The sequence below is a fragment of the Anarrhichthys ocellatus genome, unplaced genomic scaffold (genome assembly GCF_004355925.1).
Source record: "Anarrhichthys ocellatus isolate YVR2014 unplaced genomic scaffold, GSC_Weel_1.0 scaffold5, whole genome shotgun sequence".
NCBI lineage: Eukaryota > Metazoa > Chordata > Actinopteri > Perciformes > Anarhichadidae > Anarrhichthys > Anarrhichthys ocellatus.
Genome location: NW_022280035.1, coordinates 10,222,211 through 10,241,033, shown reverse-complemented (window position 1 = coordinate 10,241,033; position 18,823 = coordinate 10,222,211). Strand labels below are relative to the sequence as shown.

General features: G+C 41.1%; 2 protein-coding genes across 2 annotated transcripts in view; one reads left to right on the top strand and one right to left on the bottom strand.

The window, feature by feature from the left end:
• LOC116381951 (rho-related GTP-binding protein RhoA-D) overlaps positions 1-5,469 on the top strand; it is a 14,926-nt gene extending 9,457 nt beyond the window's left edge. The window contains exons 3-5 of the mRNA XM_031844523.1: positions 1,376-1,496; positions 2,890-3,020; positions 3,539-5,469. Coding sequence (XP_031700383.1) covers positions 1,376-1,496; positions 2,890-3,020; positions 3,539-3,712 — 426 coding nt within the window. The 3' untranslated portion in view covers positions 3,713-5,469. The remainder of the gene's footprint in view (positions 1-1,375; positions 1,497-2,889; positions 3,021-3,538) is intronic.
• A 218-nt stretch (positions 5,470-5,687) lies between these two features.
• On the bottom strand, positions 5,688-16,361 carry LOC116381921 (putative helicase mov-10-B.2). Its single transcript, XM_031844449.1, has 23 exons — positions 16,085-16,361; positions 15,901-16,003; positions 14,674-14,855; positions 14,135-14,231; positions 13,905-14,046; positions 13,386-13,638; positions 13,174-13,287; positions 12,521-12,692; positions 11,808-11,950; positions 11,365-11,559; positions 10,131-10,243; positions 9,840-10,036; positions 9,477-9,574; positions 9,209-9,306; positions 8,558-8,656; positions 8,275-8,377; positions 8,078-8,195; positions 7,200-7,391; positions 6,970-7,038; positions 6,761-6,886; positions 6,595-6,683; positions 6,380-6,492; positions 5,688-6,269 (listed from the first exon to the last, which is right to left on the bottom strand). Exons 1-23 carry the CDS (start codon positions 16,216-16,218, stop codon positions 6,208-6,210), a joined length of 3,012 nt encoding a protein of 1,003 aa, XP_031700309.1. The 5' UTR covers positions 16,219-16,361; the 3' UTR covers positions 5,688-6,207.
• Between the last annotated feature and the right edge of the window lie 2,462 nt (positions 16,362-18,823).

Sequence of the window (18,823 nt, the reverse complement as noted above, 5' to 3'; positions counted from 1 at the left end):
AGTACTTTTACTTGAGTAAATTAGTACTTTTACTTGAGTAAATTAGTACTTTTACTTGAGTAAAGGATGAGTACTTCTTCCACCACTGATAACTCAAGACATTCTTCAGAACAGGCAGGTTTATGATTCGCTAAAACTGCTGCTGTAGTGATAAAAGTGTGACCCTGGTGGCCCTGCTGGTGGACAACCATGTGCTATCGAGGCCGATGGGGAGAATTGCTTATTGTAAGCAACTCCTTGGGATGTTTTATTGTTGCACAGCAGCAGACCTCCAGCCAACAACAGGAAATGGATCAGTGCCACCTTCCTGCCCAGTGTTGAAACCCATTCCCTCATGCATCATGACTAATCTTCCTGTTTCCTGTGCGGTATAATGCAAAGTTGGCTGTACTCCAAGCCTCTCAACTGTGGCAGATTTTGAATAAAAAGTGTTTGGTGTAGTGAAATTTTGTCAGTTTTATTGTCAGTGACACAGTTAAACTTACAGCTGACCTCTACTTATCATTCTTTGATTATATTTAGTTGTGCGTACAACAACCAAAAAGAGGAGTTCCGACAGGAAACCTTTCGGTAAAGTAAGTAGGTGAGGCTGACTCCTGAGAGACATTTAGTGTTCAAATAATTCAGAAGCAGCAGAAATGGACACAGGTCTGTCACGGTCAATGTCAGCCCACCGTCTCACATACTATGGTGTGGCCAGCCAGGCTAGTAGCGTGTCGGCCAACGAGCAAGATTTAGCAAAACATGAGAGCAGAAATGAGAAAAGTCCAGAGTAGCTGCTAACATGCTGTCCTCGGCTGCATCAGGCACAGTTCTTCAGCTGTATCTGCAATGTGTGGGCGAGGTTACTGTAGGACTAAGTAATCAGGATAAACTAGATCTACATACAGTTAAAGCCAATAGTCCACAGCCGTTTAGGAGATGTTTGCAGACAGAAGCCACACCATGTATTCATGCACTGACACTTGTAGGCTACTGTGTAGAAGGCATTCCTCTGTGGTGCTTTGGGGTTGTTTTGTAGCATCTGTTACAGACCTTGCTGGGCATTTGTTTTATCTAGAGCAGGTCAGCCATGCAGGGACTGCTAACGGTTTGATTAACAGCCTCAGAATATCCTGTGGGAACAATCCCCACCTCTGGGGAGTTGCCTTTTAGGCATGAACGCAATGAATTGTTTTAAATCCTCTTTTTCCTTCATCTCTCCTGTTATTCTGCCTTTATTTCTGTTGCCCGTCTTCTCTTTGTCCATGTTCACTTTTCCCCTCTTCATCCTGCTGTCGATGAAGTTGGATTGTTCTACCTTAATAATGTTACTTATATTGCGCTCTTTGCTAACAGCCACTTGCTTCACTTCTGTTCTTCTCCTCTTCCTCAGGTGGAGTTGGCGTTGTGGGATACAGCCGGTCAGGAAGACTATGACAGACTGAGGCCTCTCTCCTACCCTGACACAGACGTTATCCTCATGTGCTTCTCCATAGATAGTCCTGACAGTTTAGGTAAGGCTGCATACACATTGTTTACCTACTCAGCGAAACCGTCGGTAACATTTTAGAAAATGTGTCTCATTAAAGTAATGTAAACAGTCTTTGGTACCACGGCATGGTTTCAGTGACCCGAGAGTCTTGACACAGAAGGAACCTGATTTAAAATAGTGATATGAATTATTTAACTTATTTTATCTTTGTTATGCTACCTCAGTGAGTCAAGGCAGCTGGCATATGTTTCTTTGGTCATTTATACAGAATTGAATTAGTTTTTAAGCAATTGTGAAGAAGCTCCACAAAGTACATATATGGATTCAATCCACAGAAAAAGAAGATGCAAAGAAAATTCAGAGCTTGCATGCCGTACTGATGCTCAATATAGGAAAATAATAACCTGGTTGGGACTGTGCATTGGAAAAAAAAAAACGATATTCAATAATATTTCATACAGATGTAGGAAGGCTCCATTAAATGTCCACATTTCTGTCAGTGCAGTAAAATCCACACCGATCCTCTCTGTTGGTTTTCCCCCTTTTTGATTATTTATGTATTTTGCATTACATTTCCCTGTCCACTGCCTCTGCGCATAATGCAGTTAATGATCCATTTTATGAAAACGTAATGCTTATTTACATTGCGTCTGTTCGCTAGTATGACTACATTATTGGTGTTGTAATTAATCCTGCTGCTGCCGTCGAGACGAGTCACACAGTAAACTGGTAGTCGTGTCTTCAGTGTGGAACTGAACCAGAACAGGGAAGCTGGCCGTTTCTTGGCTCCAGCTATTTGAATAAATAATTTAATATCTTAAAGGAGCAATGTACGGCACTCGGAGCATTCATATAGCAGCAAACTATTTGCTATGTAAATATATGGTGGAGTAATTCCTACCTGAGCAGAGAATGAAGTCACTCACTCTCCCTCTGTGTGGGATGATATCGGACTCTCTCCTTGCTTCTATGACATAGCAGGGCTGGCCGTGCGTGCTTTTAGTGCAAAAGTACATTTTTATCCAAGATGAACCTCTTGTAGATTGATTCTGATCAATGCATCCTTAAGACTCTTTAACTTCATAGATGCATTTTAATTCAGTTGTTTCCACATTTAAAGGAAACGAGATGAACGAGCACATTTCCCGGGGCTTTCTCCCACAGTGTTGTTGATATGGACGATGACAGAGATGGCATGTCTACTCCATCACAGTGGGGCATCTCCCTCCAGACAGCGCAGCATGCTCGCCCATGTATTGGGGAGCAGTGAGTGACCTCTTGATATTTATGTTTGTACAGTCACACGGGAAACTGCACGGGCTCTCCCAACTGTCCTTGTAGGGAAATAAGTCTGGGATTTGCTGTGCAGTGACTTGACTTGTTTTTGTATTTCGTTATTTTTTTCCTTCTTGCAGAGAACATTCCCGAGAAATGGACGCCTGAAGTGAAACACTTTTGTCCCAACGTCCCGATCATTCTCGTGGGTAACAAGAAGGACCTGAGGAATGATGAACACACACGCAGGGAGCTGGCCAAGATGAAACAGGTGTGTGTGTGTGTGTGTGTGTGTGTGTGTGTGTGTGTGTGTGTGTGTGTGTGTGTGTGTGTGAGTGTGAGTGAGTGAGTGAGAGACTCCATATCCTTTTGTTACTGGCAGCAAATGATCCCAAAGCCAGTGCTGGAAGAAGTAGTATTACTGCTCATATTACTTAAGTAAATGTACTAATACCACACATTGAAAATACTCCACTACAAGTAAAACACCTGCATTCAAAACCTTAAGTAAAAGTATACAAGTATTATCAGCAAAATGTACTTTATGTTTGAAAAGTACTCATTGTGTATTAAAATGTTCCCTGTCTGTTTGTGGATGTAAAAAGTACAATATTTACCTCTGTGATGTAGAAGTATAACGTTGCATAAAAGGGAAATACTCTTAAGTAAATGTACCTTGAATTTGTACTAGGGTACAATACTTGAGGAAATGTACTTAATACTATTCTACTACTCTGCTAAACTAATCACTGTTCATTCCAACCCTCCGTCTTTACCGTAAACCTGCAGGAGCCTGTTAAGTCTGAGGAGGGCAGAGACATGGCCAACCGCATCAGTGCCTTCGGCTACCTGGAGTGCTCCGCCAAGACCAAGGACGGCGTGCGGGAGGTGTTTGAGATGGCCACTAGAGCAGCACTGCAGGTCCGCAAGCGTAAGAGGAGGGGCGGCTGCCAGCTACTGTGAAGGGGCGGAGTCTGTTGGCCAATCAGCACCCGAGGGAGGATTCCCCCCCCCCCTTCCTCCCTTGCGCACAGAGCAAACCTAGAGAAACCTTAAATCGATGGCTTCCATGGACTATACTTACTTCACAGATGCAGATATGCCACAGGACAATATGAAAGACTGACACACCTGTTTAAAAGCAAAACCAATCAGCCTTTTTTAACTCTCCTCTGCTACTCACACAACTTTGTTTCTGTTTGTTTGCTGTTCTGTCTTCCTCCACCAGCCTGTTGGTGTGAAGGACCTGTCCCTCCCTCTTATATGAATGTATGTTTGTATTTATATGTGCATATACTTTACAAACATATCATGCCTGTATTATGTTTACAGAAAAGGGTATTGTAGCTCAAATGCCTCCTGAATGGAAAGACAGATTTAGGATTTGCTTTAATAGTATGGAACCCCTGCTCCTCTCCGACCTGCATGCACGACTGTCCCGATTCACCTCTATATCGCACCACTATTCATTTTACACCCTTAAAATCCTTTATCATCAATGTGTTGAGTCAGCAGAGCTCCATTGTCCTCAGCTTTCTCTTCTGGCATTAATGACTAAATTTAGAGCTGCGTTCATCCACTGAAACCTGCGTAAACTGAAGCAGTGGCGGCTATTTGTGTGGAGAGCTTTTGGACTGCACCTCACTGTGTCTCTCTTTCACGGCGATGGCTTAAACCGGCACTGGAGACAGTCGGCTATTGTCATGGACACAATACTCAGTCACGCTCACACTGGCTCCGAGTCCGACAGACTTGCCTCTACCGAGACGTCAACACCTTCCCCAAACAAGCCTTCTGTCTGAACTCTGTACTGTTAAATGAGATCCAGTACACAGTCATTATGCATCACTGTATACTGAATCGACAGCTTTCTGGTCTTAACACACAATGGATGCACACTGTATAATTCAGACAGATTATAGGTCTATTCTGTGCATAAAAGTTTGAATAAAATTTCCAGTTGACAGCTCATATTTTGTCATTACCAATGTGATGTCTCCTCAGTTTGGCTCAGCAGATCAGTAGCTTTCTGGAATATTTGAAATCGGGGCTTTGTTGTTGTGCGATAGGCCTTCATTTGACCCTACACACAAGAGACATGGCTTGAAATGTGATCGGAATAACGAGTATATCCGAGTGTGGGGCCAGTGTCCGGTCAATATCTTTCTCTTGAGTAGTCGCCATTGAAGTAGAGCCAGCTGATAAACAGACCGTGTCAGAACAACGGTGGTGTGTTTGGGCTCAGAGCTGCACCAACACGTCATGAAAGTGCCGTTCACAGAACAAGAAATTGCATTAAGACAACTATCGGTGGTAGCAACTACAATTTGTAGACTTTTCGCCACAAGTGTATTGTCATCACTAAGTGACGTGATCATAAAACCCCCCTCATCTTTTTACTGGCAGCCCTCTGATGCAGTTAGTGTTTCTGCATCATGGCTGAAGCAAAGACATGCATGCAGTACACACAGTGCATGTCTTGTCATGAAAGAATGCAAGTATATTTAATGGTATATTGATCTCACCACTGTCACAAGCTACAATAGTGGTGATCTTATCGGGTACATTCAGACCCACATGGATCAGAATGTTGGGTTCATTGTGTTAAACACCAGAGTTCCAGAGAAATGTTGATTGTGATGACGCTTTACAAACAGGAGTGCGATGTGTTGAATGTCTGGACGAGAGAAACATGCTATTAAAGTATTTTTTAAATACTACGTAATCTTAACTGGTTTGGTTTAGCTTTTTCTTTTTACAAACTGACTTTGTTCGCAAAATCAAAACTTAAAATCTTGCAAATGCGTTTTAAATCTTATAAATGTATTTACATTCATATCGTAGCATTGTTTGCTTTCCCATTCACAAAAGGACTTTGTTTGGACGACGACATTGTTTTAAAATCGCTTAGTTTTAGAAAAGGCAAAACAGTTCAAAATTGACCACAAACATTTTTTAATAGTCAATACTCATTTAAAAAGCTGTATTTTGTAACACTGATTTCAAAATAGATACATGGACACACATACCACTTCATGATTCTAAGAGAGCAGTGGCGATTAAATAACCCTGAGACTGACATTTTTGGTAAAATTCCTTTTTAAAGAACAATATAGATTTATTTAAAAAAATTGAAGCATCTAGTCCAAATAATTTTCTGTGACTTTAACGAGGTTAAAAGGAGCATTTGTAGCTGTTATGAAGTCAAGGGGCGTTTGTGCAGTCCTATAAGGTAGCTAAAGACAAACTGCTCTAAATATGAATCGGCTCATTTAGGGTCTTTGGTCAAGTTCATATCGCTGATGTTACAGGTCTATTGGAATGTTTTATTTGTTTGGATAAAAACGACGACGGGTGACATTAAGCCCTTTTTGAAGAATTTAAGTAAAAATGTAAAATCTTGTCTTGAAACGTCGATGCAAAATGAATCGGGATGGAAGATTGTACTCTGGTTTCCCTCACAGGTCGCTCCTCCACTCGGGGTCCAGAACCTGCTGAACAGCGCTCTCTGCAGTCTCCACTGGCGACAAAAGAATCGGAGAAAGAAAGCAAGGTGGACAATTTTAACATCTATTCAACAATGTTAATTTTGAGGAGTCATGCTACTGAAAACAAAGATGCGTCTGTCACCTTGAATATCGATGTTGATGAAGAGGGCAGCGAGTCTCTCCACCACGTTCAGGTCTTCCTCTAGCTGCTCATAGCCCTCGTAGCCTCCTTCATCTCGACAGTACTGGATGAATCTGCATGGAAGGAGAGAATAATGTATTGACTTTGTGAATTTAAAATGAAATGTTAATGTGTGTGCTGGCAGCAGAAATTAGAAGCAGTCATGTGGCACATACCGGGCCCAGGTAGGATCCGAGTTCAGCACTCTGGGGTTTCCCACCACGATTAGCAGGGCTTTAGCTCGAGTCACGGCCACGTTGAATCTCTGGAAAAGAAGAGGGCGTGTGAGAATCCTGTCTTGTGTGTACATACACGGTGTTTGTGCATGTTTGCTTCGCATACCTTCTCGTTCTTGACGAAGCCTAGGTTGAACTGTTTGTCTATCTCTACGTAATTGGGGCTGCTCCGAACTGTAGACACCATGATCACTCTCCTCTCCTGACCCTGGAACTCCTCCACCGAACCAACCTGACACACACGAGTGTATACACACTTAAGACACTTCCTCTGCTGTGTGTTTCACATTACTTAAGTGTGAATGATTCTGTTACCTTCAGCCCGTCCATGTCCTTATTAAGGTCTTTACCAACTTTTGTCAGGGCCTTGCGGATTTTCTGCACCTATGTGACACAGAGGGGTGAAAAAAACAGCTCCAGCTCTTAATCAACATATAATTACATTGTTCCACTTCAACCTGTGTTCATTTGGACGTGGACTAAAGTAATCTGCAGCAACAAAAACATAAATTGTTCTAATCTGTGTGCGTTGAATGATTTCTGACCTGTTTCCTGTAGGGAGCGATGATGCCTATGTCTCTGGGTGAGATGGTGGACCGGCCCCTCTTGCCATCTGTCTGCATCAGTTTCGTCACGTAGTCCATGAGCACCTCCACCTCTGCTACGTTGAAGAATGAAGGACTGCTTTTCTCACGCTCGTCAATACCGGTCACACCTCGGAAGATCACCGGGAAGTTCTGAGAGGTATGTGAGATACAAGTTATATTTTATTATATAAACATTAAAAAGAAGATGTTTTGGGAGAACTTCTTTTGAATACTGAGCTGACAAATCAGTTTGCTTCTCTACTGTCAACAATCAATTTTAATTTAGTTTTTATTAAGATATTCTGTAAATTCATTAAATTAAATAAGATGTTAAATTTATTTTCCTTCAATTATTTTCATTGTCACTTAGTCTGCGTATTACTTTCTTGATCATTTTAATTGTTTAGTCTTTAACATATACTATGAAATTGAGAAATACAATCAGTTTCTTTAAAATTGCTTGTTTTTTTCCAACTGACAGTTAAAATTATATTAAATCTACAATGACATCATACAGAGAAAAATCTGCAAATCCTCACGCTGGAGATGCTGGCTCTAGCAAATGTTTAGCATTTGCTACAAAAAAATGACTGAAGTGATTAATAGCTGGCAATTCATTTTCTGTCAATCAACTAATAGATTAGGAAACTAATTGTTTCAGCTCTAGCATGAGAATGAAATGGCTCCATTACATATTGATTAACAGAGATATAATTAAGTCATGAGGCTCAGGCGTATTGGTGGTCATTTTTAATTCTTTGATTTCTAAACGTCCGTTTCTGTTTGCACACGGTCTGTACAGTACGAGTGTGCTAAAATAAAAGAAGAAGCACTACCTTGTTCTTGAGGTATTCCCATCCGCAGTAGGAGCTGCGCAAAATTTCATCGGCGCAACACTGCAGCTCGTTATCATAGAAGAGCTCATTGGGAACCTTCAGAATGGCCGGATGGGACCTAAGCAGGACAAACAAAATCAAATCAAAATCAAGCACTTCTTGTCAAGGAGTGCCGATAACAATCTCTAGTACCGAACCTGTAGTTGCGCAGCAGTTTGGTGACAAAGCGATTGTTGAACTCGCCCTCGTCCTTCCGGTACAGAGAGAAATCCTTCATCAGGCGCTCCAAGAGGGACACTCCTGCAGATAGAAGAGTCTTTATCTCCAGAAATGCACACACAAGTAGAGCAAGTAAACATTATGAAGTGTAAGTCTGTGTGTCAGCTAATACAGACCGTGTTGCAGAACTACGTATCCTCATTTATTCAAGCTACATTGTACTTAACAAGACAGTGTCTATGTGAGTGTGTCTGTACTTACCCATGCCGTATTTCAGTGCAAAGGGGGATCTGAGAATGGGTCCGAGCTGCTTGGGGTCTCCGGCCAGAACAACCTGACCCGACTCTGCATCGAGCAGCCCTTTGTTTTGTTTTGTGTTTTTTTTTTTGTCACAAGGAAAAGGTACAAAACAAGTACAATCAACAACAGTGCAAATTATGCTGCAAGACAATTGGTCACTAACAGTAAACAAAAGAAGTGTTGTTGTTTTTTTTTTTTAAAGCAATGGGGGTTTTTTTGCAGCCAAAAATTCTAGTTTCATGAGCAAAACTACCAAATAAATAATTCTCAGTTTATATATTTTCACTTACAAACTTGATTTTTGATTGCAGTGTGAGAAATTTGCTTTCAAAACTTCTTTTGTTTGTTTGCGTACTAAAGACACAAATATACCTTCATACAAAACCAACTAGTGTAAGAAAATGGTCAATGGCTTCTGCTTCTGAAGAACAAAGGGTTGTTTTGCTTGACTTTAGGAGCAATAGGATATGATAGATAAAAAGAATACGACTGTCGCCTTCAAGTTATCACATTATTTATCCAACACATGTATTAAGCAGCCCTTTGTCCCACAGATAACACAAATCAATCAACACATTAAGCAGGTTCAATAGTTACAGAAGAGTTGTTTACCTGCCAATGGGACTAAACATTCAGTCTCCACAGCGTGTCCTGCCTCGTCCACAAACACATGAGTGAAGTGACCATCAGGAATGTCTCCTGTGACCATCCTGCAGAGATCAGAGAGGACATACACAAACAGAAGCTCATCTGTGGACTTGACTGGTAATATTTTTGGATGACAGAGAATATAAACAGAATGTAAATACTGCAGTATGCAACAGTGAGATGCACATCTTTTTATGGTGTCATGCAGGTAAGCAAACTGCACCGTCACTACCTTCCAGCTGTTAACAGGGTGGTGACCATGATCCTATACTCCATCAGCTTCTCTTTAGCAGGATAAACGTAACACTCCCCTACCAGGTTAGAGCATGCCTGTGAAGGTACCACAATGACCGTGTACACAAACGTTAGTGAGGCTGGAAAAAGACCTGAGATTATAACAGTATCAAACACATAAAGCAGCAGGAAGTGCAGCAGTATTGTTATGTCGTCTATAGACACTGCTCTGCATCACAAAGTCCACTAGTAAGTAGACTATCTAACTGTGACCAATCGAATGAGAGTGAATGAATGTCACTTACTTTCTGCATCAAAGAGATGCTTCACATCAACATGCATCGAATGCATTGACACTGACCTTTAGTTCCTCAGGGACGTATCTTGGGTCACGGCTGCTGGCGTACATGCGGAACACTTTATGCCCGTCCACGTGGTCCAGAATCTTCTTGCAGATCAGATCGGCGGCGCTGTTGGAGGGAGCGCAGGCCAGGATGTGGCAGGCGGCCTGGGTCTTCTCTATCTGCTTAATGGCCTCCACCAGAGTCACGGTCTTGCCTGAACAGACAGGATACCCGAAATTGCTAAACAGTTTAGCTCTATTGACACAGTAGACACAGTGGACACGGTATTATGCTGGTACTCGCTGTACCTGTTCCAGGTGGGCCAAACACCAGGTATGGGGCAGGTTTGGATGAGCCAGCTACAATGTGTTGTACAGCCTGATACTGCTCTGGGTTTCTCTCCAGCTTTGAGTCAAACAGCCTATTGACAGAAAGATACAGGAACAGAGGGATGATGTCAGAGCAGAGTAATTCAATTTATTTTTGTATCGCCCAAATTACAAATTTGCCTCAGAGGGCTTTACAATCTGTACACATACGACATCCTCTGTCCCGGAACCCTCACATCAGAACAGGAAAAACTCTCCAAAAACCCCTTTAACAGGGAGAAAAGAGGAAGAGACCTGTGGGAGAGCAACAGAGGAGGGATCCCTCTCCCAGGATGGACAGAAGTGCAATAGATGTCATGTGTAGAGAATGAACAACATAACAGAGTTACAACACATTTAATGCATATGACAGTAATGGGTAGAGAGAGCCAGCCGCCATGTTTAAATGCACAGTGAATCACATACTCTTATCAGGTAACACAAGTACCTGGTTTTGGGTCAGCACTGTTAGAATAAATGGGTTTATCTTGTAATATGAGTAAAAGAAAGCTCTTTAAAATGTCTCCATTAATACGATATTTGATGCAGTACAGCGGCATCCTTTAGTGTTGTAGGACAAAAATGTATGCGTGTGCAATTATATTCCTTGCTTAAGAGTTTAGTACATAATCTTTGCTCGGGTATCATAATCTTGCAAACATATTCCTTGGGGTTAGTATTAGTTCATGTATCCTCACAGTGGCATATTCATAAAGCTGTGAATGGTCACGTATTTCATTTACTTTCATAATAACATGTCGGTACACTAGAGGCCTTCAGCAGTGCAGCCATCGCTATGTCCCAAGCAAACAAGCTCTCCTTTGTGCACGCGCTGCTGGGTCAGCTTGACCGAAGGGACTCAGGGTACACAGAGTCATCAAAACACAGATAGTCGAATGGTACAATGAATTGATAAGGTAAAAATGGAGACGTTATGTCTACATGACAAGTGCACAGAGCATCGTTAATTCTAACTGTATTACACGATGAACGAGATGACTGTCTAGAGGAACATTGGGAACGGAAGGGTGAAAAGAGGGGGGGGGGGGCGCGATCATAAAAAGGGGGAACAAGAGTATAAAGTAAGGCACATTTGGCTATCTTCATATTTCCCTCCATATTTGGAGCTGTAGTTAGGGTGTTGATATACAGTCTACATGCTGGCATGCCTAACCTGAGCTGGGGAAGCTCAGTTTGCTGAGAGGAGTCGGCAGGTGCAGCAGGTGCAGCAGGTGCAGCAGGGAACAACACCTCTCCCAGTCTGAATGTAGTTGCCAGCTCTGCTGCTCGGTGCTGAACGCGCACCGTCAGGCGGTTGACAGTGAACTCAACATTGAACTTCATGCCATCGACAAAGCGATCCAGCAACCTGCGAACAAATTTAGACAAGATGCGTATCTTTAATATTAACAAATGTTAACTATGACTTTTTTTTTAATTATAATAACAAAACTTTATTTATAGAGCAGTTTTAAAAACAGAGTGCTTTGACAGACAAAACGAAGGTAAATTGTAAACACTAATAAAAAGGTACAATAGCTAAAACTATAAAAAAAAAAAAAAAAAGGCAAGAAAGGCATCAACCGATTGTATGTTACCGTAATGTCTTGATCTTACTTTGACCCAAAGCCGAGTTTCACACTGTCCAGCAGCACACTGTGGACGTAGCCGCGGTACTTCACCCCTTTTTCTTCTGCAGGATACGCCAGCAGAGAATCTCCTCGTAGAACAGACGGGCGGTTCTCAGACACACCAGGTACCTGGCAGGTGAACAAAAATGAGAAAACACACGTTAATTCATTTTATGTCAATGAATATGACGATGAATATGTTGCTATTTTAAATTATTTTAAATATATCAGACATTTCTTTTCTTTTGGTTTTCTTCATCCTATATTTCTTTTCTTTTATCATAAATGCATCACAACCGGAATGCATGATTACACTTTAGCCAGTATACTGGAGATGTAAAAAAGTTTTTAATTACAAGGGATCATTATGATATGCCCAGAATTATCTATTAAACCTGAACATCTGATTATGTCAGACTTCCACTGATAAGCATCCCCTAAAACAATTAAAGTAGACCAGAGCCAGTACTTTAAATAAAAGTTAATCATCACTCATGCTTGCTTTACACTGCTAATATTTGCACTGTTTATATGTACTTGTCTGTTTTATTTATTCCTCCTCTCCAGGAACTACAGATACTATTTGGGTAGCTAGCTAGAGTTGGATAGCTTATCTTAAATAAATCATTAACAGAAGGAAGTGAAGGAATGAGCGATGATGTGAGTACTGCAAGTGAATGAGCGAGAGCACATAATAACCTCCAGAACGAGAAGTTTCTTGTCTCGAACCATGACGGCGTGTTCTTTTTCACTGTTGGGGATGTTGTATCTCTTGATGTCCACTTCCATCTGAAGCTCCTCCAGATACAGCATCAGCTGAAACTTCTCAGTGTAGTTCTCCCAGCTCAGGGGACTGTCCAGCAAGGCCCTCCTAAGCAGACCAAATGGAAAGAAACAATGAACAATGTATGGCAGTGTATATATTAAACAACAGAAGCTGGCTTGTTTTTAATATGCCAGGGGTGATAGCGCAGGACTGTGAGACCAGAAACCAGGTTTCACATCCTGAGTCTCGTCTACAGTTGAGTTTAAACAACAAGAGCACGTTGGTTTACAGTTGACTGTTAATAATCACGTTGTGGTAGTCACTGCAAGTGGATATTTTGGTGAAAAGCATTGTCATGACATAGCATCAACATTTTTCCGACTTGCCAGATATGTTAACAAACAACAATTCTTCATTATGTTGATAGAAAACAATTAACTGGACGGCATTACGTTTCCCTCAAAAAGGTAGTTGCTGTTGCAAGTTAGTCGTATGTAAACTTATTTTCTGCTACACAGTGATTTATAAAACACATTCACATCAAATGGAAAACACATCAGACAAACGCATCAAAAATGGAATTTACCTTTTATCACCGAAGTAAGTAGAATGCTTCAGTGACTGGATGAGCTGGTTCATGTATGCTGGTATTTGATACTTTTTTAGCTCAATCACATTTTTTAGTTGCATCACTGACAGCCTGGTAAGAGGAGACCAAATGAAAAAGGTTGCATACATCACTTCATTTTTTTTACATTTTGCTGTATATTTAGCAGTGTGTTGAGTGAACGCTCGTACCCTTCAGGTCGCTGTCCATCCACAATCGGGCAGTTGGCCTCAGGGGTCCAGGCAGGGAGGGAGCGGGGTTTATAGGGGGCTACAGGTGCCAGCTCCATTCCCAAGGCAGTTATACACTGAGCCTCAATGAAGCGCACGATGTGGAACGCAGCGGTGGAGGGCTGCAGGTCTGGTTTGAACTCGAAGGCCAATGTAGCTGGATAGAAACCAACCACACTGCAGCTGAAGATGACCTGGACTTCATATGTGTCACCTGAGAACAAGACATAACTGGTAATAATGTTTAGTGGAGTCATACTCTCAGCAGAGTAAAATATGCCATTATGAATTTATATGGAAAATGCAGGATAACCACCGCTGCACCTGGCTTCATTTTCACTAAGGATGCTGGAAGTATCAAAGACTTATCTGCACACTTAGATCACTGCAGAGTACTCTGCAGAGGTCTCAATGTGCAGCTATCTCTTTTATCATCATGAATTGATATGAAATGAAACTGTTTAGTGATGTTTGCATTACCTGGTTGTAAACACAGAGGGTTTGTCTTGGTCACCTTGTTCTCATCCTTTAAGATGAAGTCCCTGAGCCAGTGCAGTGGGGTGTAGTAGGTGAAATACACTGGTTCTGTTCCAGTGTTCTGCACGTTCAGATTCACCACACACTGTTTAAAAAAAGAACAGATCTATGCAGTGGAGCTTCACATTTCAGCAGATGCTCATCAGAGAATGCGGCAGTCATTGCATAAGTACCTGACATGAGCCATCAACGCGCAAGCTAAGTTTCCCTTTCTCAAACTGATGGTCGGAGTCGATGCAGATGCCACGTTTGTCAGAGATGAACTGAGCCCTATGGGGCACAAAGAGCAGGTTATGATGCACTGTATTTAAGGCAGGGGAGTGGTGTGTGACGTTGAAGATCGCAGAGCCAAATTTCAAATGTACTTTTTAGATATATTGTTGTTTTATTGCTGCATAGAGAAATAATACAGGCAGAAGAGAACGTAGTGAATGAAGGGCCATTGACAGAAGTTAATGACGGATATATATATATCTAGATATATCTAGATATATATATATCTATATATATATATATCTAGATATATATATCTATAGATAGATAGTAGAAAAAAACAGTGTCAAAAATGTAAATAAAATAAAACCTGTGCAAACAAAGGGCTCTTTCAACACTCTTGTAGTGACAAGCAGAGGAAAAAACAAACTCGCTCACAGAAAAGGCTTTTGGGGGGCGTGGCATTTAAAAGAGGACTCTCATTCTTTATTCCCGTTACCTGTCCGTCTTCAGTCTGGTCATCAGAAGGCTTGCCAGTTTCCTCCGGACTCGAACGCCCGTCTCGGCCTGATCTTCGGAGGTGTAGGCCTGTTCCGTCCTGGGACTGGCTGCTCCATTCTGGACTGGTTCTGGTGGACTGCCCCTTGGTGAATGCCACTGGTCCAGAAAAAGAGCTGTGACCTGTGCAGAGGATCACGTCGGGTCAATTTTGTCTTCAGATGGAAAATTCCTAAAATCATGTAACTATCCTCTATCAAGTTCTCTCTGTCATGATTTTTTTGTTAACAGTAGCAGACATAATGGCATCCTCGCCTGCTTTTAAAGGAACCTAATCTGCATATAGAAATAATCGATAGAAATGCATTGTAAGTATAACTAGCAAGCTTTGTCTTCAGACATTCAAACGGGCTTTTTCTATGACCGGAAGTTTTGTTTCTGAGAAAGTGACGCTATCCTCCTGCTACACAAACAGTCATTTTGCAAGTCATCGGCGCTTGAGAGGCAAAACATTTGCTGAAGAATTGACTCATTACTGTTGTCGGTTTAAAACATTAAAGCCCTGAAAACTTGGCTTCAAATTTCATATTTTTCCATAATATTAAATCATTATTAATAACTGATCCATCAGAATAATGTTTTAGAACCAAGATTAAAAAAAGATAAATATGTTTGTACTTTACATTGTAGCAGTGATCTGTGGTGCAAAGTGACGTCACTGTAGCATGTGACCTACTCGTTGTTTATTGCGTGCTCAAACGTGTAATAGACTTTGACACATCATTTAGAGCAATTCAACTTCAATTTGATTTAATTAGTTCATGACAGTTCTAAATAAAGAGACGTTCGAGTTATATCCACCCAACAGTAATTCCTTGTTTATTCTGATTCACGGCAAGTAATTAACTCATTATGAAGTGATTTAAAAGTATATTGAAATACTACATACTGTACTTAAAAGCGTGTACTAACTAACTTAGACAAAGTTGCGTCAAAACCTAAGCATGAGCCAGAAAGTACAGATAAAGATGAGCTTTGTATTTCCACTTCGGGTGATCACACTGTATTGATGACTGTGCGTTAGTGATCGGTTTCGATTAAACAGCTGGTGAAAGCCAAAGACTCCCCACTGACTCTGCTTAATCATTGAAAAAGCTGTAAATGCTGACACTGCTGTATACATCTGAAATAGGCTTAAGTGCCTAAAACATAACGCGGAAGTGCAAACCGTGGAGTTGAAGCGAATCGTATCCCTTCGTCTTGTTACTTTGTTGGACACCTTCAGGGCATAGAGGACTGAACCAAAGTTTGGGTCTTTGGTCCCTGAATTCCTAAAATAAACATAAAAACATTGAATTCCAGAAACATTCACAGAACTGTCCCACATATCCCCATAATGTAGAACAACTCACCTACTCCTGAACTCCGTGTTGTAAATGTCTCTCAGTTCAATTCTGTCTGTGATGGATGCTCGATGACTCTCCTTCAGGAACTCAAAGAAGTCGATTCCAATTTGGCAGCGAACAGACAATTGCATATTAACCATGATCGAAGATCGCTGTGACGATCAAAGATAGTCAAAGAAGAAAACGCCAGAGTCTGGAGACAGTGTAGCTCATCGACCCACAGCTTCAATTTGCGTCTCAGAGGAAATACCCGAGATTCTCCATTTTTATCTGTGGACAGTTCACAGGGGCGGTGTTTCTCCGTTTCTCATGTTAAGGAGCGGCGATACTAAGGCGGTCACGCGCGGATGAGTAAAGCAGCTGCACCCAGACAGCCAGTCAGTCCGGAGAAACGAAACTTAAGACGCTGGTCCCGTTAAACCGAAATGACTAAAGCAAAACCGCAAACAAATGTAATCAAAGGGTTCAACAGTAATATAGTCCCATTATATCCTCGTATTTCTGCTCCCTACTACTGCTACTACTACTAATATTTAACATCAATAATATAGACATTAAAGTGAAAAATCCAGCGCCTGTGTTATTTAAATCATGACTGTAAGGTTCAAATTGATCATACATACATCATTTATACAATTATGTTTCACCATGGCCCCATAAGTGATCACCTGGGGGGGCTTACATGAAAATAGAAAAAGAGGATATGAAAAGAGGATTATAATTAGAATGAAAATATACATTTATAAGTGATTAAAATGGAGAGTAACATTCGTGGAATAGAAATGTGAGGCTTGTCTGGATCAATACAAAAAGCACAGGACTGTGGTGGAAAAACTATTCAATAGTGAGTCCTATAATACTGAATACTGACACAAGAAACATCGAGAGAAGAAGTTTGTCTTTAAAGTATTTATTCTCTGCGCAGAGAAGGCTTCACCGTCATACTGACTGCAACACAGTCCGCAGAGGATGAGCCAAGAGATCAGTTTGTCTCCTGCTCTTAACCATCTCAGCCATCAGGTATTTACATTACAACAATTGATCAGCAGTTTCAAGCTCCCCATTGACACCCTCCAGTCACCCCTTCATCTTCTGAGTCTTGTCACACAAAGAGATCTTTCTTTATTACCTTTGATTATCCCTGGGAATCTTCACACCCAAACATTCTCTGTTTAAACTGCAAACCCCCATTTGGTTACTTCCCCTGATCAAAGCAAAGACAGAGACACCCCTATGGTCCTGTTACCACTATCTTAGGTACACAATCATATGTCACACATATAGTTTTGTTCGTGAGTAAGGCACATAAACTAAATCACAGTAGACATGTACTAGCACACTAACATGTTCTATCACAGGACATAGCAGCACTGTTAAATCTGGAGAGTGTGCATACAGTTTTAAGTCTCCATTGATTACTGATTCACTCTTTAAAACCTAAATTACACTGAATGGCATTTTATGACATGAGCATGCGGTCACATGCATGTTGATTGACTGGGCCTCTGAATGCTAACAGTGGACACAGAGTGCAACAGTTTCACACTTTTCTCAAGTTTTTTTTTTTTAATTTAGTCTAGATTGCCAAAGCAACTCTATTAAAACCTTTGAGTAAGTTTTCAAAGTTAAAACTCTTGAAACAAATACTTGTTGAGATTAAAACTGGTTTCAGTTGTTTGATTTTTGATTTTCCTCTTTACAGACAAAATCTGTGTTGGCATCAACAGTAGACTAATCCTCTAGGAAGTACTCCAAGTAATTCAATAAACATTTCTTTGGTCTTAGATACATTAATTCATTTTATATATATATATATATATATATATATATCACAAATGAACAAACTGAGTTGTGATTGTGTTCTTAATCACACAAAGATGCTCATAATTACAGTCATAGGCAGACTTATAATCACTCTTCTCTTTGCGATTTTTCCAACAATTATTTGAGTATGAGACAAATAAAAGGGGGAAATACTACAGATATGCAAATATCTATTGACTCAACTACAGTATGTCGAGTCATCTCATTGTTCCGGGTAGTAAAGTATCAACTGACACACATTCCGCTGTCATTTCTTGTTCCACATTTTGTTTGCGAACCATAAAGTGAGTCAATATTTTCTGCTGTCAGTTTTCAGCAGGTGACACCGATTGTTACCATGGAAAACCTTATAATTAGATTGGCTTGCCATTACGTTTTCACTTCCTTAATAATTTGAATTTCTGTAATAAATCTGAGATGTAGGCAGTGATTCATAAATCTAGAAACAGGCTATGGGCAGGGTGGCAAACTTTTTTGGCTGGCTGGGCTGGGCCAATGAGATATACAGTTGGTTCACTAATTAATAAATATCATAAGGGACACCTGTTAGAGGATCCTACTGATCCTTGTTCCCCGTCATACTAACTCTCAACAGGAATGCAGTCCAATGTCCAGTATCTATACATCTACTATGTATGGGCCTATGTGCTGCTTGGATGGTGGCTTTAAATCTTTCCCCGGCTTTGTCTCAGTCCACCCCCCTCCTCCCTTCTTCTTAATTTATGCTCCTGCCAAACTTCTGGCTACATCATCACAGCCATCCGACGGTCATAGAGACCCAAGATGCGCCGGACAGTCTGGTCCCGGGGCCTATACACAAAGGGCATCCTGTTTTCCTAGGACACCGTAGGGGTGACATCGCGGCCAGTCCCAACTGGACTCTACCTAATTTTAGGACTCATGAAAGGCATGAATCCAGTG